Source organism: Lepisma saccharinum, chromosome 30, assembly GCF_977018435.1.
Source record: "Lepisma saccharinum chromosome 30, izLepSacc3.1, whole genome shotgun sequence".
Taxonomy (NCBI): Eukaryota; Metazoa; Arthropoda; class Insecta; order Zygentoma; family Lepismatidae; genus Lepisma; species Lepisma saccharinum.
In genome coordinates this window covers 37,541,442-37,564,951 of record NC_139258.1, presented here as the reverse complement: position 1 = coordinate 37,564,951, position 23,510 = coordinate 37,541,442, and the positions used below count along the sequence as shown (strand labels likewise).

Here is a 23,510-nt window from a genome sequence, read left to right as displayed (position 1 = left end):
CTCTTAGCAGATAAGCACCTGTTCTAGCTTGGGGCAAACAATTCCAGTACACTGAAATAGGTCAGCAATTCCAAAAAAATAATTTCAAGTAAGTAACTGGGGAAAAAGCTGTATATAAAATGAATTATACATAAACCACAAAACCTAAGTTCATGAAAAATGTAGATAAGAAATACAGGTTCCATAGAACAAAAATATCCAGTAAAAAATATAATGCCTATATACTACGAGCCACAAAATTCCCATTGGGTCAAAAATGACCCACTTAAGAAAAATGAATGACCGAGTGCTCAGTAGCTCATGAGAAAACTGTGATTACAAATATAACGCACTAGGTCGATTAACATGATTCTTTTATTTATAAGTGTGTTCAAATAACTTGAAATGAACTCATAATTGCATTAACATCACCTCAGTCTTTGTTTTTAGTTGTGTAGATATTTACACTAGTTTTGTGCAAGACAAAGGTCCAGGGCACCATCATTTCTCTTCTCGCTCATGAAGTTGACACTGGAGCCACAAAAACACTTGAGTTTTCTGCTATATTTTGATACAACCTTCAAGGATTTCAAAGGTAGGAATATTTTTTTCCCATATGCTGAAATGTGTAAAGGAGAGCTTCAATAATTTTACAGCTCAAATAAATTCACAACCATTATTTTATTTTTGAATTTCCTTTTGGGTTTTTGAGAGACTGTGGTGCCCAGCTCATGTTAAACTGATGGAAGTTAATATTTTACACAGTCATCCTAATTTAACATTATCAACGTTCATTGAATTTTCATAAATCAAGCATTTATTCATTCAACTTATGTTTCCTAAGAGTTGTCATTTTCATACTTTTCAAAAATCTTGAATTTATTGAACAATTTTGGACCAGAGTTTCATGATAATTTAGTACATTTGCCATTACATAAATGCATCTATCCAATTTGAATGGGAACATTCAAAAAATGATCAATTTTGGATATGTAACAAGAGGTGAAAACAAAACAAGCAGTGATTCCAAGAACTCATTTTATATACACAATATCATGAAACTTAACTTCTGAATAACATCCATAAAGACCAGCTTTTGTTGTATCTCAACAACATAATCAGCAATGTGAACATCAAGCCATGTCATGGTTGGTGAAATATATCTTTTGTTGTTACATTTTCCAATACATTTGGGAACAACATTGCAGAATAAGATTAATAAAATATATTTAATGCATGATTAGTTTTTATGACAATTTTCGCATAACAATCAAAAAATTATAATCTACAATGCATTATACAGCATACTGCGACAAAACATTGAATAAGTTATCATTATGATCAACTCAGAACAATTTAAATAAACTTTTGTTCACATGGAAAGCAAAGTACAAAGTGTGAGTATTGATTGATAATAAAAGAAACCTATATTGCCTCATTTGAAAAAATATTGTACATACCACGGCAGACTGACTAGATTTGATCTTTTTGGTACTCTCTAAACGCAAGCTTTCCAACTAGAGTTTCTGAGTTTCTTGCTTGATTAAAAACACCACAAAAAGAGGTTTTTATTTGTCTAGATGTTATGGAATGTTCGTTTCTTCTGACAAACTTATTCCACAGACAGTATGAGAGAAAAATTTTCTGCAGGATGCCAATGTCTGTTATGAATGTTGTGATTTGCATTTTTTAAAAAGTGACATGCTACAGAGAATTCATTTCTGCTGTTTTCCCCACTGCAACACCTCTTGCACACATGCAAACACATGCTTACATTGTCGCAATGTAAGACTTTGCCTGTGTAGCCACTAACGTTTGTCCGTCTAAACGCTGTACACATTCTATTTTCTACACTTGACTATACATGTATGTATACATATTCACATTAACTTTCCTTTCACAAGAGCATCGTATGAGGTTTCTCCAGGAAGCGTCTGAATTCCATCAACCACTGAGCACCCACGGCTCCATCCACTACTCGATGGTCACAGCTCAGGGTTACAGACATGAACTGACTTGCCTTGAACCTAAAAAGAAAGAATTAAATTTACAATGTTTATGAAACATTACATACAGGGCAAGTAAAACAATCTGCATATCCCTGCAATCAACATGGGTTTTAGTAGGGATGGGACAGATTAATCGTAATCTATCAGTATCGGCCGATATAAACATATTGGTGTTATCAGTTTATCAATAATATTACGTTATTTTACCGATCCGTATAGGCACATATTTTTGGTAAATAGCAAAGCAAAATTTTGGTACAAAAACAGTCAATTTCGGGTTCAAAAGCAGTAAATAAAATAAAATTTCATTGTTAAAGCGGTGAAAAAGCAGTATATAAAATGACATTTTGGTTTTAAAATTGTGAATATAACCCTAAATTTGATTTAAAAATCGTTCTTACTACACAAAATAAACAAATCCCTTCTAATAACACATTTATGTCATTATGCACCTCGCACCTTTCAGAAACATGGAAAATTAACATTACAGTGTGTTATTTCACATTTCGTGTTTTTGTCAAAAACGAAATATGCATGCCCCTACCGATCCGATATATCTATAAATATCTTAAAATTCAATGCAATGTTGTGCCATTTTGTTATAATTTTTATGGATATAACATATAATCTCTAGCAAATACTTTTTTAAAGTAAATATCTAAATACATATACAACTTACTTCTTTTCCATTAAAAAAAGTTTGGTTTATCTGGTAAAAAAGTGCTTCCCTGTGCTTTGCACCATGCCATGAAGGCACATAGGGAGTGTGGAGTTAGGGCTCCACAATTTCTTGATCACGGCTGAAGGTGAGGGTGATGTGATCAGCACCATGCCCTGGCTGTCTTTATCAGCGAGGACTTTTATTTAAGTTGTTAATGGAAAATGCCATATGTCAAGCTGTTGAACATTCAATCATGCGATCCCCACTTTTGACTTGTAAGTGTGCTGCAGAATTGGATTTCATGAAGGTATTGTCAATAAAACCCACAACCCCAGAACCAATTTCCTGACCCTTCCTAGCTCATCACTTGTGACAACTTCACTTTTAAGGACAAAGATTACATTCAGATCCAAGGCACAGCCATGGACACAAGAACTGCCCCATCCTACCAACCTCTTCAAGGCCAACTCGAACAAGACTTCCTGGAGACCCAACCCCTCAAACCTCTCCCCTGGGTCCATTTCATTGACGACAACTTCATGCTCTGGACACACCACTTTCCTGGACCGAACTACAACCTGTACCTACACCAAGCCTTGATCAACAATGGATATCCATGCACCCTGACCACCAAACAAATATCCCGAGCTGTCTCATACACTCCCACAAACTTCCCCTTTACAGTGGAACCACGATTTTGTAGTTTTCAAAGGACCAAGATGAAGAAACTTAAAATGTGGGAAAATGTAAAATTGATGAAAATTTTACAACATTTTGCTTTGTTTGGACTATCAAGATTGAATGTATAACTTGGGAAAATGCAAAATCAGGGCTCCACTCTACTTGTCACCCAATACAACCGCAACCTCAACAAAATCAGACACCCCCTACGTTCTCTCCTCCTCATCCTTCACATTTATCCGGACACCAAAAACATTTTCCCTGGCACGCTCAGGGTTGTTTTCAGATGTTCCCAACTTCCAAAACTTCCTGGCTCACAATACCCCTTCACCCCACAACCCAATAGTCAATCATTTTTGTAGATCCAAAAAGGGTAAGAATTGTGTCAATTCAGGCAGGTATTGATTTGACTCTGGGCTTCTAAAGTTATCAACTACTTTACAATTGGTTGTAGATCCTATATCTATGAAACCCTGCAAAATATTGTGGATTAAAATATTCTTTCATCTTATTTCTATTTCTAGAGCTCTCCGAAATACAGTATTTATGTCCAGATATTATTAGAATAATTAAATGAAGATGGGCAGGCCATGTGGCATGAATGGGAGACGAAAGAAGAGTTTAGAGGTTTATTCGATTTTTGTTTAGAAACCTGTTGGTAAGAGTCTTGTAGGAACACCAAGATGAAGATGGAGGGATAATGTTGAGATGGAGCTACAGGAAATCGATAAGGATTGTTGATTTGCCAAGGATAGCGACAGATGGAAGGCTTGTGCTGCTAGTTTAAGAAACTAGAGAGTTAGTTAGATAGTAAACAGTACACTTAATGAAAATAGTCTTGCCGCAACTATAAGAAATTATAATAATTATTACTCACCCTTTTTCTGAATCTTCGTCTGGCACTGCCCTATCTTCTGATGTTCCAACGGCAAGTATGCATGACTGGGGTGGATTTATAATGGCACAGAACTGTTTCACTCCAAACATTCCCAGATTGGACACAGAAATTGTTCCACCCTGCAAACAACAACAAACATTTTTATTTTCAATAATTGTATATTTTGCTATGTTACCAGGAAAGTCAGTCCTACATAGTCCTACCCCTCTCCATGGAAAAGTGGTGAGCATAACATGCTACAATATCAAGAGTTCTAGATTTGACATTGTGTATGTTCCTTCATTTATTTTAGGGATGGGACAGATTAATCGATACTAGTCAGTATTGGCCGATATAGGCATATCGGTGTATCAGTTTATCGGTAAAATTATCAATTATTTTCCCGATTCGATGTTTCTATAAATATCTTTATTATTTAGTGCAAAATTCTGCCATTCTGTTACTTCATCGGTATTGGCTAAAATTTCATATAGGTCCATCCCTAATTTATTACGTAAGTTCACCATTCATTGTCATCAGTATTATAAACCCCCGAGAGGTGGTGTACAGGTGGATTGCACCTGATGACAAAACAAAGTGGATTCAATCATCGTGAGGGCTAGACCATCTTCGTTACCTTTCAACCTCATCCTTATCACCTGATTATGACACATGTTCTATTCCTGGAACCATGGTTACAAGAATTTCTTGGCACATTTTTCTTATTGGGTCCTTTTCACCCACAGTGCCACTGCACTGAACAGCCACTTTGTTTTCACACTGACTGGACCATCAGTTGTAACGTGTCTGTTGCACTAATATTGTAGGTCTTGTATTTGTATTGAAACATGTTTTTTTTTTTTTATTGGCAGAACGTAGAATCAGATGTGCTTATTAAAAAAAAGCCTTTTCGAGCAGGCCTCATCTCCAGGAAGATATTGGGGCAGGCCCCGGCACCTATCGACCTGTTTGGTGAGATGAGTCAAGGCAAGAGCTTCCTGCTCCTGCCAAAATAGGCAATAGTTAGGCTGGAGCGTTCAATGAACTAACCGATCTCTAACTACGCACTGGTTAGATTTAAACTAGTGTTCCTCTCTGTAGAATCAGATGTGATTTTTTCATGAAGCTTTTTGTGTGTTCCCTGAACTATATTGTAACTTTTTAGTACATTTCTTTTCATTCTATTCTACACATTCTAAATCTCAAAAGAAGCATTTATATCATATTCTTCTGTTTGGTAAAATGTTAGAGATTGTTAGCCAACTAGTGTGGAAAATGTAGGTGCTTCAGGAATGACTGGAAGAAGAAAAACGTTTCAGGTCCAAACACCCAGGTGTCACTTCTTGCATCACCATTTGCACATCACTGCTTCAGCATAATCAAGTGAGGTAAAAATGACAAGTTTGATGCACAGAAGTAGTTTCTTTTTTTCCTTATTCATGCACATTTTTTCCCCCCTTCTTTGACTCTCAGCACAATACACTTGCCCCATCTAGTTCACTGCACTTTTTGACACTAGGTGTAGTACAGGTGTATCCTGGTATAAGGAAATTATATTCAACCAAGTACACGAATAGCAGTGTTCAAGTTCAGAACATTCAACAAATGCCTGTCAGCTGCTTTAAACGTTCATCTGATTAGTCGGCACGCACCACGTGGCTATACACCGGAAGCACCATGGCTCGAGATCGTACTGCAAACGGAGACACCAAATACACTACTTGACACTAAATCAATGAAGTAGTTGCACAGTGTAACCAACTAGATGTGTGAGTGCAGAGAGAGTCAAAAGTGCAGCGAACTAGACAGTTACTGTGTTTCTGACAGTTACTGTGTTTCTGAGAGTACCTTCAACAATTTCATATAACCAGCATTCATCATTATTATGATTAGTAGGTTTTTGACTGTAATAAAATACTGCCAGCATAGATTGGAGGCACATCGCACCACAGTTTGGATCTCACTGGAGGTCCAGTCCTAATTAGCATAACACAAAAGACATGACAAAATACAATATAAAATTCAAGTCAATAAGTGTACACCTGGCAAAGAAAATTAATAAGTTCATCTTCACTGCCTATAGTTAGGTGAAAAAGTTACCAATAGAGGAAAAAATTTCCAAACAGATGAAATTTTGCACATAGCTTCGTGGAAGCATGGTGACATGTTCTATTACTGCCATATTAAAAAAATTGCTGCACGTAGAGCAAAATTAGACAAGGAGTTGAAAATTACAAATTAGCTCAAGACTTGTGATTTAACATCACTGCAAATCCAACTTGAACTATGGCCACCGTACTAGAAAATGGCTACCACTACAGTAAAATTAGACAAAATTTTTGGCAGATGCATTCCTAAAGAACCATCATATGTTGGGTTCACGCGAACTTTTAGTATGGTTCAATGCTTCCCGGAAGGTATGTGCAAAATTTCATCTCAACTCTTTGGGATTTTTTTTTCTCTATTTTGTCTGTACTACTATTTTGGAACCTTGTTTATTTTACAGTGTCTTTGAATGGAAATGCTCATCATTTTTGTTGTCTGTTATGCCTACGTACTTTACATTTTTTAGTGTCTATAAATCTACACCATTAACTACAAAAGTAAAAAGAAATATTTGAAATCTTATACCAAGGAAAGAAGTTAATTAATATGCCAACCAGGAGACTGGTTAGCTATCAGTAGGCATACATATATACGAGGGCAAGTCAAAAAGTTCCCAGAATTGTGGCATAGCACTGTTATGGCAATGCTTATGTAATCACCTTTAAAGCAGGTTCCTTGCTCCCATGTGCTTGTGTGTGCACTCACACTCTCAATCATTCTTGATTCCTCTATTGATGCTGCCATTGTTGGAAGCACCAACAGAAGGCTTCTGTTGGAGTATTCCAAGGTCTGGCTGTCATATCGATTTGATGTCCTCAATGGTTGGGAAATGCCCATTTTTAAGAGTAGGAAACAGCCGACAATGACAAGAATGCTTTTCTTGTGAAGAATTGTTGCAGAAAAGCCATATGTGGCCCTGCGTTATCATGATGAAGAAACCACTCTCCCTGCAACTTGTCATGCTGTTTCCTCTGAAGTGCATCATGCAACCTCTACAAAACTTGCAGATAGGAATGATCATTTAGTGTGATTTCTTTGGCCAGGGAGATGATGCTGCATGCCACTCTGATGACTGCAGTGGTCATTAGTAAACACTCATGACTCATTACCAGTGATGATCTTTTGTGACAAGTACTGGTTCCTTGAAACAGCCGATTTGCACATGAACTTGATGTTTGCAAGGTGTCTAAATTGTGACACTGCGCTAAATGACTAACACATCTAACTGAAACCGAACACTAATGACTAGGGCTGAGCTGATACCACTTTGAAGTAATACTAATGCTGATACTCTTACTGATTCCCACCAATAATGAAACTAGGGCCTGGGACTTTATGTGCTATAAAAGTGTAAAATATGTATGTAATTATGTCATAAAAATTTAAAAATAGGCCATGCAAAATTGAAAATATGTCAGAAAAATTCATAAATATTCCCAGTAAAGCCAAAAATATGCACAACAGTACTTTTGAATTTCTCATTATGCGGAAAGTCTGTATCTTCCAGGGAAGATCGACTAGGGTGGGGTATTAAATGAAGCCAGAATCCCTTTAACCGAAGAATGTAGTGGAAAAATACTGAAAATATGTTGAGGTTCACTGCAATTACCCTAAGTTTCACTTACTATTATGTCAGATTTACACCTTTATGGAAACTAAAGCATAATTGGCTGCTAGCTACAGCTTTGGTAAATCTAGGCAATCAGTACACAAACACAACCTTTTTAGGTAGATTTTAATGTTCGCCATGTCTAAATGCTCCAATACTGAAGATCTCTTCGAATATCCTACCCTGGTTTCACACAACTTGCAAAAACAGAATACTGTCGACCCCAAAATCTAAGAAATGCCCACAGGCTCACCGCAACAGATTCCTTTTGAGGAGGCTTTCTATTCACTTGCACTTCTACATACGATATGTGCCTCACTCAAACACAAGTGATGTTGAAACTGCCATACTCGATTGCCGATAGAGTAGGGAATAGGGTCTGTAATGTATTGAATGTTATTTTTAGTTTTGAGTGCTTGTTGTGAGAAGTGAAAAAAAAGGTAAAGAAATGAGAACAATTGAAACTTGTTTACATCCTGTCCGGTGATTCTCGTGCAAACACAACAATGCCATTTTTCCTCAATAATGCTTGTACAGCTATCAATTGTCGACGGGGTAAAAGAAAGAGGGAGGTATTATTGTTTTAGTACAGAACAATAATTAGAAGACTGCAAGAAGAGAAGAAAAGACGGCATCCTTTTTTTAATGTCTTTGTCCGTAATTTCCTTATCCTATCGTTGATAATGCAAACTATCCATTATTTATGTGCAAGACAATTGCAAAATTATACAGAAATATGTCTTATTACGAGAAAATTGAAGAAATACGTTGTAAAAATGCAAAATTGGTCAAATATGTTAAAATATGTTTTATGAAGTTCATCTATTTCGGCTGACTTTCATCCGATACGTAAAGATCTCACCTCAGTATTTGATCCGCTACCAAATAAAGAATATGTTATTACATAAACTCCGGGGCCCTAATGATAACGATGCTCGAAAATTGTAATAAAACCTTTTTAGGTAGATTTTAATGTTCGCCATGTCTAAATGCTCCAATACTGAAGATCTCTTCGAATATCCTACCCTGGTTTCACACAACTTGCAAAAACAGAATACTGTCGACCCCAAAATCTAAGAAATGCCCACAGGCTCACCGCAACAGATTCCTTTTGAGGAGGCTTTCTATTCACTTGCACTTCTACATACGATATGTGCCTCACTCAAACACAAGTGATGTTGAAACTGCCATACTCGATTGCCGATAGAGTAGGGAATAGGGTCTGTAATGTATTGAATGTTATTTTTAGTTTTGAGTGCTTGTTGTGAGAAGTGAAAAAAAAGGTAAAGAAATGAGAACAATTGAAACTTGTTTACATCCTGTCCGGTGATTCTCGTGCAAACACAACAATGCCATTTTTCCTCAATAATGCTTGTACAGCTATCAATTGTCGACGGGGTAAAAGAAAGAGGGAGGTATTATTGTTTTAGTACAGAACAATAATTAGAAGACTGCAAGAAGAGAAGAAAAGACGGCATCCTTTTTTTAATGTCTTTGTCCGTAATTTCCTTATCCTATCGTTGATAATGCAAACTATCCATTATTTATGTGCAAGACAATTGCAAAATTATACAGAAATATGTCTTATTACGAGAAAATTGAAGAAATACGTTGTAAAAATGCAAAATTGGTCAAATATGTTAAAATATGTTTTATGAAGTTCATCTATTTCGGCTGACTTTCATCCGATACGTAAAGATCTCACCTCAGTATTTGATCCGCTACCAAATAAAGAATATGTTATTACATAAACTCCGGGGCCCTAATGATAACGATGCTCGAAAATTGTAATAAAACTTTTTTAAAATATGCTATTAACATTTCACTATTAACATTAGTTATAATTATACACTATTAAAATTAATGTGCAACTATTCCACTTATATCAAGCAATTTACAAGATTTTTGCTTTCGAATTACCTACATCAGAATATTAAATGATTACAAAATTGGTTCAGAATTAAAAGACTGGCAACTTCCAGGATAATTAGTGCCACACGACATTTTTCAGGACTCCGTGAAGACCAAAATGCCGGAGAAGTATCGGCAGGTATCAGCAAATAAATTCCAATCGATACTTTCCGATACTGATACATCGGCTCAGCCCTACTAAATGGCACTAGACAGCAAAACCTGTCCAGACCTGTTCCAACTGCGAGCAGACAGATGGCAACAATGTGCATGCTGTCTTATAGCTCATTCTACATCTGGAGACGAATTCTGAGAACTTTATGATTGTGTCACATAATTAGTGTATTACATTAAGTAAGAAAATAACAAACCTGGAATTCATGTGGTTGGAGTTTGCCTTCTCTCGCTTTGCCTGCTAACCTTTTAACATCTTGACTGATAGCAACCAAACCTTTACTATCAGCATTGAACACAATAGGCGTAATGAGTCCCCTATCTGTACTTACAGCTACACTAACATCTACTTGATGGAACCTGCATAGAAAAACAGAAAGAAATTACTTATTTTAACAACCAATAATGGTAGTTCTTCCTTAAATAAAATATCCATAATTACTCTTTGAAATAATAAGCAAGTTGCAGCATGCTCAATACGTAGGGACGTGAAGTTTTCATTTTAACGATAACACAGAAAATATCAGGAAAGCACAATAAAGTGTAAAATGTATCTGGGAGGTTAAGGAGGCAAATTTTTACCGTTTGAAAATTGCAAATAAAGCAAATTATGCAATATTCAGAATAACACCAAATTTTGCACTGTAATGCAAAAAATTCCACGAAATATGCAATGTAAATTGGGGATAACACTTCTTCTGTTCAAAGAGAGTTACCTGAAGTGCTATGACTTCTGTTATTTCTAGACTAGATGGTGAGTGTTCGATTCAGAAGAGATTGTCATCCTCATTTATTGCAGTTTGGCACTTTAGTGTTTATTGTATATTTAGTGGCGGATGAAATGGTTTTGCAAATGCAAGAAATTTGGTCATTTCTCACAAAGGTGCACCTCAATTATTATTATTATTATTTTCTCATTAAAACTTTGTTTCAATTTTCCAGAAATAAAGTAATGTGAAAATCTTAAGCATTGAAGGAGCAGTAAAAATGCATGTAACACGGTGGAACCCCAATATTACTTATTGTGCAATAAGTATAGTTATTAAATCAATCTGAACAGCAGATAGTGTTTCTGATTAATATGACTGGTAGTTTAACCTTTAGCAGATTGATAGTCGATATTTCCACCACCACTTTATATTCATAATTGGTTTTGTGCACATTACTCACAGTTGACAAATGTTAAAAAATATTTATATTATGAAAACACAATAAAAATATCAAATAAAAAGTCACTACTTACGATATTGTGAGTCTCCTTATTTGAAACTGCTAGGTTTCTGAGGTACAACCGCCTCCTTCTTCAGGCAATTTTAGGCATGTGTCACTACCATGCTGCGTCAAGTTTTTCTTTCCACACGGGAGCATCAGCTGATGACAGCACGTTTGGCAGGGAGTTTTGATTTTATAGTTTTAATCGTTTTAACCTGTTTTTGTAAATTTTAGTGAACAATAACAAGGGGTAAGGATATATTTTTTAATATGAGAACACGTTTTATCAAATTTTCTACCTTCATTCCAACCCGCAAAAACTTTTCCTTGAAAGATAAACTTGACTAATATGAGAACATGCCTAAAATTGCATGAAGAAGGAGGCGGTTGCACCTCCGAAAAGTAGCAGTTTCAAAGAAGGAGACTCACAACATCGTAAGTAGTGACTTTTTATTTGATATTTTTATTGTGTTTTCATAATATAAATATTTTTTAACATTTCCACCACTAAGTGTATAACTGTAAAGGATGGATGGTCTATATATTGACCAGCAGCACACAGCAGCAATTAATATGACATTTCTTGAAAACTACACACAATATATCAGCTCTTTCTTTGTTATTCTTTAGTATACATATGAAGATATGACATACTCAAATTACAAAACAATATATCCATTGTTACTATTATTACTAAAAAGTCCTTTCTTTCCCTTCATTACCCCTGCAGTATTATGGGTAAACTACTGTATGCATCTATTTGAAAATTAAAATTATACATACAACAATGAGTAAAAAGCAACAGTTTACACAACATGCGACAATTAAGGGTTCAGGGGGAGAAAGGCCCCATTTTCAAAATTTGCCTGGACCAGGTGGCAGAATTAGGACACCATTTCTTTAAAACTATACACTATATTTCAGTTCTGACTTTTTTGTTTATTAGTATAACCTCTAAAGGTATTGCATACGTACGAGGTTTCAGAAAGAAACAGAACTTGCAAATTTGCCCAACAATGAAACAACCCACGTTTGTTAACTTACTAGCGCTGCATTGAAGGATCCTTTAGAAGTATTATGTCATTGAGTTTACCAGAAAAAATTGTTTACCGATGGTTCTGGTTCACTTTAAGTCCTAAATCACAAATAATTTACGACACTTATGTAGCAACTTAAGTGTCATGAAGTAACTGTAAATGGACCTGTAGAAGTAACTGTTGAAACATTACTTCTGTTGGAAAAAGTAACTGTTACTTGTAACTAGTTACTTCGAAACACTGCTGTAATCACAGTGCAACTCAGTTGTCGGTGTCAGTTTGGGTTTGATCCATTAAGCATTGGTACACACTATTCCTGGAGAAAGATTGCCTGTCAAAAGGCAAAAGCACTGGTTGCCTAGCACTATCATGTTTGGAGGAAGTGGATAGAGTTGAGCAAGACATCCAGCTCAGTCATAGGAACTTTTGAAAAGTAAGCACTGGATTGCAAACCACTCTATGGTATGGGGAGCTTCATAACCATTTGCAACTGAAGACTTCGTACATGGCAGAACTTGTGCAGGAACTCACTGTGCCAGACAAAGCACTTCGCTCAGTCTTCAGCGTGAACATGCAGGAATAAGCACTCCACAATGGAAATCAGCTGAAAGTGATCTTGTCAACTCTTAACTTACGTTAATAAAACTTGGAGAGATTATGTTCCTTCTGTTTGTTATGGGAGAGGAAAGAAGAGTTTACATGATTCTTGTTGGGAAACCTGATGGTAAGAGACCAGTAGGAAGACCAGGACGAAGATGTAGGGAAAATGTTGAGATGGACCTAAAGGAAATTGGTAGGGATGGAAAAGAGTGGATAGATCTTGCTCAGGATAGGGACAGATGGAAGGCCTGTGTTGCTGCAGCCATGAACCTTTGCGTTTAAGAAGGCTACAGAGTTAAGCCCGCATCACACGGAACTGGATTTCCAGTAGGTATGCCCTAGTTGGCGCTGGACTGGCTACCAATTTGCTAGTTTTCGCCTCACACGATACTTATCAGCGTACTCTTCGATAGACTTTTGTTCCCATACGAGGGAAGTTGTAATGGCGGCCGCATGAGATGTAAACATTAACAATGTATCACTTCACATTTTTAAAAGCCGATAACTATTCAACCGAGAGGAATAACGTTTTGTATAAAAAGTTATTAGGTACAAAACAATGGCACTGCTTAAATACATACTTTACAACGTTTACTGTACACGTATGGAATAATATTTTAGTTGTTTCAAATGTAAACACCGCACATTCAGCATAGATGGTGTAACTTACGTGACTTTCATGCTGTATATGTTATACATTGCTGGAGTAACACTCTGAAACCACAGACAAAAACGCTCCTTTGCACACTCAGATTATCTTCACATGGCGAAACTTTTCTCTGATTGGCTGTTCCACAGAATCCAGTCAAGGAAAGCAAGTAGCAATTAGAACATGTCCTATTCCTCCAAACCAGTCAAGCAGTCAGCCAGGTGGCCATGATTGCTACCTAGAAAGTTAGTACAGTGCCAACTAGGGCATTCCTACTAGAAATCCAGTTCCGTGTGATAGGGGCTTAAGTTGTTTCAGAAATCATGGGGCTGAGAATAAATGTTCTGACCTTTATATATGTGTGACATGAACCAGTCATTTGGTAGTTACACACAAAGAAACAAAAGATAGATGTACTTACTCCCTAATGATATTTCCAAGCCACGAGGAGTTTGCTTCAGGAACCTTCCTGCATGCCAACGCAGTAGCTTTAATGATGAAATCATTTACACTGAGTTTCACTTTCTCATCCTCTAACTGTTTATTGAAATTTTTCCTCAGCTTCACCACCTCATCAACACAAATATCTATTGTGAGATAATAATGTGGTATATTCTGTAATGAAATATGAAGACAAATTACCACAAATGAAAATAATATCAAGCAATATGTACTACTTAAAAATATATCTTATGTGTATATCAGAGGTTCTTAAACTTTTCAACTTCACGGTGCCCTTAGTGTTTCAAGATTTTTCCACAGTGCTCAAGTCAGAATGTAGGCCTGTCTAACACTTGCAATGCTCAATAAGTGTATTTAGGTTGCTTGGCTGAGTTAAAAAATAAACATATGTTTCAAATTCAGAAACATTTTACATGTAAAAAGTACGATATAAGCACATATTTGGCACAATCATATCATTTCAGTGAAAATAGTGGAACATTTCACAGTGCCCTTGTAAGCCATCCACGGTGCCACAGTTCACACTTTGGGAACCAGCGGTGTATATAGTTGCATACTAGAGTGAATTGACCATAGTACTATAATTATTGATGTGTATGGATTGTTACGTCTATCTTCTCAAAATGCAAATTATACCGAGTAACTTTAAAACGGAATCACTATATTTATGTTAATACCGAATTACTGAATTAAGGCCGCGGTAGCTGTCGGTAATGCATCTGACTACCATGCTAAAGGTCCAGGGTTCGATGCCCGGCTGGTTCAAATCCGGGAACTTTTCTAACGTTGGAAGCAGCTCCGGCACCCACCCAGCGTAGAATAACATGGGTACCTGGGGGTAAAGGCAGTCAGGGGCGTGATGCTGATCACATCACCCCCACTCACAACTGGATCAAGAAAATGTTGGCATTATACACACCCCCTATATGCCTTCATGGTGTGGTGCTAAGCACAGGGGAGCACTTTACCTTTTTTTTACCTTTTACTGAATTACTTAATTTTAGTAATAATTTTAATTTCATCTTGAGTTAACTTACAGACACCTAATACATTTTTGTCACTCTTTCGAGTGATTCATAATTATGTGAACATGTAAAACAGAAGCATAAAAATTTGTGAAATTTAATGCAAGGTTATTCTACCACCTCCATAAAAATTTGTTCAATGCATTCATATCAGCAATCGGTAATTCTGGCCCATTAAAAAATAAACCTTACACTTAAAGAATTTACTTTCCAATATTTACAATCTGATAGATCAATGTAATGAAACTTCATGAATATTTATATCAGATCTAATAATAACTGACCTGTCATTTGAACAAAGGAGATAGTATCATAACAAAGTATCATGGATTTTAATTAGAGATCAATTCTGACAGAGAGCCAATGAAGTACCTTATTTACGTGTGTATAATGCACATCCTGGTTTTTGACTGGGAAAAGCAAGAAACAATATATCTCGTATATAATGCATGGTACAATTTAGGTTCAAGAAATGGTACTCACGAAGTTATTTTCTATTGCTTCTCGCCCAATAAATACTGCTGATACACATTCCATGTGATGAGAGGTACATGCTTGGATTCTAGCAGAACAGCGCAGCACTGCTTTTCTCAGTGTCGCAAAACGTTCAATTACAAAGTGAAAAATCATGGGAAATGGACATTTCACTTTCATAGTGTTTTTTTTTAATATTACTATTAAAGAAGTCCAACCTGGCAATTTGTATAATTTGTTGATTGATTGAATTGGTGTTTTAAGTCCACTTTATGCACAGAAAGACTAATTGGGACTGGACCTACAGTTTAAAGTGGGATACGAACTACTGTGCCTCCACTGGGTATCGAACCCGAGACCCCTTGATTACAAGATGACGACACTACCACTATGCCATCAGGGAGGCCTTTGTATAATTTGTATTTGCACCTATTGATATATACGTGTTATACGCAGTGACATAGTGAAAACATGCATGGTTTTAATGTTGGCTGTCCGAATTATTCCATGCATAATACGCACCACAGAACTCGTGGTCAAAATTTTTGGAAAAAAGTGTGCATTATACATGAGTGTAAATATGGTAATTAGATGAAAGTCACATGGAAAATTGTTTATTAACATTGTTTTGAAACTTGGCATTTCATTCAGTTGCATCAATTACTCAACACATCAGATCTGCCATCAGTTACAAGTGAACTCGGCTCAGCTTTATACATAAGTGTAAAAAATTTACCTGTTTAGATTCCAGAAGCCTTTTTGCAATAACAGTCCTAATGTTACTAACAGGATGGTCAGTAAAAGCAGCACCTGGCTGTGGTGCTGCTGTCATTGCTATTCCTGCAGGAGCCTTTCCTAGATCTTTGGAGGTCACAGTACCATCCATTCCAGAGCCTCTACCTAGTGCCTGGAAAAAGCATAGAAAGTGATTATTTCAGCATTTGCTCTTGCTTATTTCATGTTGCTTTCCTGCATTTCTTTAAAGGCTAATCATGACAAGAGGATGAATGTTGAACTGGTAAAACAGATGAATGGGCAGACACAACAAGACACCCATGTCTTACCAAGGAATTTGACACGTCCTTTCTCCTTGGACTAATATTTATTGTTGTTCCCAGTTGTACAAATATTTATTGTTATTTTTTTATCTCTTTCACTTGAGTTCTGTTTATTCAACATTTAGACCTATCATTGATGATGCCACAGGATAGTGGCTGGCCTGTATGTACAAATATACTGGGTGGCCAGAATTAAAGTTACCCAACTCAGAGCCCTCTGTAGCCTGTTTGAGGCATCGTAGAACACTGAAATTTGGTGATTCCACTATGCAGACCACGAGGAAGAGGATGGCGATAAAAAAAAATAGTTCAATTTTCCGCCACTAGGTTGAAATGTGGTGCTGTGATAATGAATATTGAACAACATAAGTCAGGTGTTTTAAGTTAAGTGATTTAGCTGTTATTAATTAGAAAGACATTTGTTAGTGGTTGGAAGTTGCGAGAAAATAATCTCGTTTATTGCAAGATTGCAAGGTAAAGGCAAATCCATAACCGATTGAAGCAGTTTATGTCATTATTACAACCCATCATGGAAGTACAGCGCCACGTTTCAACCTGGTCGTGGAAAATTGAACTATTTTCTTTAATATCCTACGATGCCTCAAACAGGCTAAAGAGGGCTCTGAGTTGGATAACTTTAATTCTGGCCACCCAGTATCTTGTAAGAGTTGTTGCCATGGGAATTATGACTGTGTTTTGTCTTTAGTTCGGGCTTTGAATTTTAAAAAAGAGTGGTCAAGCTGAATTGAAAGAAGCTGTTGTTTCTTTGACTCCAATGGATTTATGCACATAAGTACAGTATTTCTTTTGCTAAGAAGTAAAATATACTTCTATTTCTTACTGAAAACTTGACTTTGATTTTATTTGAGTAACGAACGAACATATATTACCCATACCCTGAGAGGTATCAAGTGAATGTTGTGAGTCCTCATGTGAACTTATTATTTTGTGTTTTCGATTTAAATAATGTTATTTGGCTGAAAGAACATGTCAAATTGAACATTTGAACTTTGCAAGTTCAACTTAGAATAGAAATCCATAGCACATAACAGCAACAAAGAAACCAGTTTCAATATTTGAAAATCATATTTCTAATGAACTTACACTGAATAAGTTTAAATAACATGTATATGAAATAAAATATATGCAAGTCTCTCTCCACATTTTGTCATGCCAGGTAGGTAGGAAGCGAAGTTCTGAGCTCTGCTTCCTTCTCTAAATGAAGAACTAATGGAAACTTTGACATTCTAATAATTTATAACAGTCTGAGTACAGCGGACTCTCTTTAATTCGAACTTGGATAAATCATACAAAAGTTTATTCCCCTTGAAATTCCTATTAAAACCATTAAAACCAATGCTCAAAATTCATATGTAATTCGAATTTGGCAACCTGTTCTTTGGATACTTCAAAGGCAGTTATCCAAATACAGCCATAGAGAAGAGAAAGTTTTTCTTTGCTTGAATGCAGTCTCCACCCTCTCATCAATAGCATGGGAGTGCCCACCCCTTTTGTGTGCAGGTGTTGGTCTTACATCCCTCATTAAAGAGTACATAATTTGTGAAAGTCTTCTTATCTGCACTCAGTTGTCAGTTGTGATTAGTCAGGGTATGTTGTTCACAAAGCTAGAGCGTAGCAAGTTGAATCTCAAGCAAAAGTTACTGATGACTCGTTTCACGCAATAAATGAAACTGAAGATTTTGTTAAAGGTAAAAATAAAGTTTCCCATGCATATAGCACCTTGCCATGAAGGCACGCGGAGGTAGGGTAATTTTTGGCTAAATTTAATCTTAAATACCTTTTCTATTTGGAATAACACATTCACCAAATTTTAATATTATGTTGAACCACAAGACCGGTGCAAATTTCAAAATTTTCCTCAATCCCGCATTTGTGGATACAGTGTGTCAAACTTTTGATTTTTCTAAACTAACTAATTCTCTAGCCTTCTTAAACCCAAAGGTTTATGGCTGCAGCAACGCAAGCATTCCATCTGTCCCTATCCTGGGCAAGATCAATCCAATCTTTTCCACCCTTATCGATTTCCTTTAGGTCCTTCTCAACATTATCCCTCCATCTGTGTCTTGGCCTTCCTACTGTTTTTGCCATACTTAAACGGCCTCCGTGTCCCCCATCGGAGGCAAAACCACAACTATAAATCTTGGGGTGTAGTATGCACCGACAAAGGTGGCTAGTCCAGAGTTGCCAAGCGTATGACCACCACTCTCCCCCCACTTGAACAGTGCAGTGAGGAGGGAGTTTTCCCTGGTTCGTTCGACTGTTTTTTTTTCTTTTTCAAGGGCAGCAAAATATCCAGTCCAGTCCCTTCCACCAATACCAGTGTCAGTAACATCTCTATGAACAAAGGACAATTTGATCAAATCTCGATGTTTTCAACTTTCATTATGTCTATTAATTATAGTCATTATTATTATACATATTCAAACTTACATTCAAAAAATGTAAACCAATATCAAGTTCAACAAAAGATTGTTTTTATAAAGTTCACTTTATACCCAAAAAGGTTAATCAGGGTTGAACCTACACCTGAAACTGGGATCCGAACCACAATGTGCCTCCACCGGGTAAGGAATTCTGCACCCCTTGATTTCAGAGTGACGACGTTATCATTACGTCCTGTAGAGGTCAAGTTCAATGAGAGATATTCCAAAATAGAAAACTTTGGTTTCGCAGTGGTTTCATTGATTCATTTGCTTTATTTTACTTTGCTTTTTGTGCCACTTTTGGCTAATTTGCAAAGGTGGGGTTGAGTGATCATGTGATGAATAAACACTCACAAACATTCATGCTCAGGGCAGGATTCAAACCTGGGACCCTGGCATCGTAGCACCAATGTGCTAACCACTCCACCTCGAGGGATGGCTGGTTTCTCTGTGTAATACTTGTAACTGTGAGGAGTACAGTACAGAATATAATAGCCTTGTAATTCAATATGCAGTGGAGATGTACTACACACTGTTTCATATATTATATGAAATACTCTATATATAACATTAATAACTTAATTTTTGCTTTGCTCAAAATGCTACCTTCCACCGCCCTTCGAGGCAGAGTGGTTAGTACAGTGTGCTATGATGCCAGGGTTTCTGGGTTCAGATCCCAACCTGGGCAAGAGTATTCTTTATGAGTTAGGAAACATCATCGTGGTAAGATAAAAAAGGCAGAAACCGTTATTAACGTCGCATAAGAATAAATACTTCTCAACAGAAATAAAATTATTAAATATATTATTATTATACACTGTGAAAAAAGTAATGTTACTTCTTTTTTAAAATGTGTCAGCCACAAATATGTTTAATTACATCGATTTTAAGAATTTTAAAAATATATTATTATTTCAACGTACTTGTGTTTATTGCGAAATGAATGAGAATGTTTATGGGTGAATGAGAAAAGGAAAAGTATCTGACTTCCAAGAATACTGAATGTTTCACAGTGGATTAATTTTGACAGCAAGACTTGGCAAAACTCCTCCACCCTCAGCCCACAGTGAATGAATGTCCAAGCTGTGCAGTGAAAATGGAGACTTTCTTCCATCTGCGGGTGAGCAAGATTTGTATTTATGATTATAAAAGTTTAGCATATTAAAGAATATTTCGGTTATGTCTTATAGTCTCCGAAGAAGATCTTTAAAAACTTACTATTACTACTAATTTGGGAAACAACATTTTGGCAGTGTGTAACCAGAATATACCTCTCCTAATTGTAAATTTCTCCTTCGCATAATCTGACTTTGCTGTGATTAAAAAAAAAAAAGTTTCTATGGCACCCAGAAAACTATCCTACTCCTCGCTATGGGCCTGTCTTCATCCCTCGCCCAACATGCCGCTGGGCGATACAATGACCGTGCCCAGAGGAGGGCTGGCTGCAGACACCCAAGAAGAGGGAAAAGATGTGGCAACGTTTCGACTGTCAACGGAGCCACGCGTTGAGGTTTCGGCAGAAAGAGGGGCAAGGTAAGGTCGCAAAGCAGTGGCAAACAGAATACAGGTCTCCTACCATCAGATTCCACAACAAGAATCCTGAGTTTTCAAAATTTGGGAGCTTATAGAATAAAGGGGGCCTAGGCACCTAATATGTTTAACAATTTTCAGACTTACCTGCCACCACACAGTAAACGTAAGAAATATGATTAAGGTGCTTTGTCCCCTTCATGGTTATTGTGTGCCCCAAAGATGAGAAATAATGAAAAAGAATCTATCGGATTTATGGTAGTATAGCATGGAAACTACTAATCTGCGAGCAAAAATCATAACAAACAAAAAGAAAGAGAGTTTATCTTTTAAGAAAATTGTGTTTAAATCATTACATTTGGAATTATAGAACAGAAGTTACAACAATTTTCATGAAGGTCTGAAAATGCTACAATCACCGCATGCCAGACATATCCATCCATATCCATAGCCTGTAACTCAGTGTAAAATTGGGCAGGTAATTCTGCTCATTACTATACTGGCAATTCCATTGATGGTAAATAATGGGGAATGGGTACGCACTTCTTCCATAATGGACTATTCAGGTCTGTCATGGAACGTTTGCATTTTTCTATCAGACAGATAGAATATCATCGTTAGACATTGGTTAATCTCATACGAGGTCAGTTAGAAAAGTAAGGAGACTGGCAATACTGTGCACGAACCGGCAAAGCTGCTGCCTCCACCTTCACACAGCAGTTAGGGTAATGCATGCCGTTGACTTAGTACAAGTTTCAACTTGCTACAGTTGCTTAACGATTGATGAGAGCATCTGTATTCTGTGTTTGTGAGGTGCGTTACGAAAATGGACTGGCAAAGTTTGAGCAACGTTGTGCCATCAAATTTTGTCTAAAGTTTGGTGAATCCGCTACTGTGACTTATGAAAAGTTACAAAGGGCTTATGGAGAACATGCACTATCCAGGGTACAAGTGTTCAGATGGCACAAGTCCTTTTTAAAAGGCCAAGAACAAGTGGAAGACGAACCTCGTGCGGGAAGACCTTCAACCTCAAAAATGGATGACAATGTGGAAAGAGTGAAGTCTCTTGTGGGCTCAGATCGTTGATTGATGGTTAGTATGATCAGTAGGGAGTTAAATTTGAACGTGTTTACGGTCCATCAAATTTTAACACAAGATTTGGACATGAGAAAAGTGTGCGCAAAGATTGTTCCAATGCACCATATCACACAGCAGTCTCCAGCCGGATCTCAGTCCCTGAGACTTTTTTTTTTATTTCCCTTGCTCAAAAACCACTTGAAAGGGAGCCATTTTGATACTTTGGATAATATCCAGAAGAGCGTAACCGACAAGCTGAAAGGTATTCCAGCAAAAGCCTTCCAGCACTGCTACGAACAATGGAAACAACGCCTCCATCACTGTGTAGCTGCCCAAGGGAACTATTTTGAAGAGGATAACCTTGATTTGTAAAAAGAATAAAATTCAGTCTCATTACTTTTCTAACAGACCTTGTATCAGTACTTCATTGTTATTGGCGTAAGATTCACATTGGTCCATAACTATTATTTTTTTTTTTAATTTCATGAGGTTTATCCAGAAAGTGTTCCATTTGCAAATATTGCCGCTGCACTGCAGTCATGATGATGCACAGGTGCAGAGTTTGTTGATTCTCTAAGAAGGCATTGGCACACACTTGAACACCACTTACGCCTCCCCGATGGTGTAGTGGTAGCATCAGGGCCTTGTGATCAAGGGGTCCCAGGGTTTGATACCCGGTGGAGGACCATAGTGGTTTGGATCCCACTTTAAACTGCAGGTCTAGTCCCGATTAGCCTTACTGTGCATAAAGTGAACTCAAAAGACTTTTGAACAACACTTACACAGCAGCCTGTGTGCTTATAATGTTTAAGAAAATGGATAAGCCTGCCTCATTTGAAATGAAATTTGTCAACTTTGTGAGGACTATGTAGGACCCAAGCGCTCGGTGGGCCACTCCTGGTAAGTAGGACTGGCACTGTGGGATGAACCAAATGCAGGGTTAAGGTGCCCGAATTGACACTGCTCAGACCATGAAAGCCTTGGGTTGCTCAAGATAGCACAGTGGTGAGCATGGATGCCCATGGAAGTTGAAATCCGCTAAGGAGTGTGTAGTAACTCACCTGCCGAAGCAACCGACCCTGAAAATGGATGGCACGACGCTCGTGCCTATACCCGGCCACCACCACAGTGCATTGCAGAACAAAGAGGTGTTGGTAGCGCAGCACTTCGATGTAGGCGAAAGGGAAGTGGGGTACCCAGCCCTCCACCTACTCTTGGGACCAGGAGCCCATCACAAGTCCCCTCGAAGTCCGTTAAGTCCAGGTAACTGGTGGCACCAGGAGTGGCCATTGGGTCCTGGGAGTCGAGTTGTCTGTTCTGTCAGAGTAATCCCCTACGGTCCCCAGAATCTTCCCAGAAGAAGGGGACACTGCGGAAAGCTAAGAGAACCGCAGTTGTGTGCAGTTTCCCCAGGTGCCCGTTGGGACATTGAAAATCTTGGTGGAAACAGCGGAGCAGCATCCCGAGGCTTGTCTTTCATCATGAAAAGATCAAAGAAGTTGTTACCACAGGATTTGCTCACCAGGGGCAGGGGCATTCCATCATTATGATTGTGACAGTTTACACGCAAAATTTAACGTTCTAGACATATTAGATTAAAATATTCAAAATGGACTGATTTCATCGAATGATGATGTACTTTATGGTGTCGGCTAACAAATGAAAAAACTTGAGTAATGGTGGCATACGCTGAATACATTAAAAGCATTAACAAAGTATGCAACGCTTTAAAAATGTAGCAAATTTTGACTTCATGTGTCTGAAGCATATAGATAGGCTGCAGATGCTAGTACCTTTTATTGCTGAAATGTGCAAATTATATGCATTTAATGCAATGAAAAACAATAATAATTTCCATATTAATTCATTTTGTTATTTACATGGAGTAGGACCACTTTTTGTGGAATGACCCAGCATTGTTTTGTGATAAAAGGA

At 37.3% G+C, this 23,510-nt stretch overlaps 1 protein-coding gene across 1 annotated transcript in view; it reads right to left on the bottom strand.

Moving 5' to 3' along the window:
• Window positions 1–1,000: 1,000 nt before the first annotated feature.
• muc (dihydrolipoamide S-acetyltransferase muc) overlaps window positions 1,001–23,510 on the bottom strand; it is a 34,368-nt gene continuing 11,858 nt past the window's right edge. The window contains exons 5-9 of the mRNA XM_083115639.1: window positions 16,203–16,373; window positions 13,927–14,120; window positions 10,205–10,367; window positions 4,208–4,347; window positions 1,001–2,006 (exon numbers count right to left, since the gene is read on the bottom strand). Coding sequence (XP_082971765.1) covers window positions 1,877–2,006; window positions 4,208–4,347; window positions 10,205–10,367; window positions 13,927–14,120; window positions 16,203–16,373 — 798 coding nt within the window. The 3' untranslated portion in view covers window positions 1,001–1,876. The remainder of the gene's footprint in view (window positions 2,007–4,207; window positions 4,348–10,204; window positions 10,368–13,926; window positions 14,121–16,202; window positions 16,374–23,510) is intronic.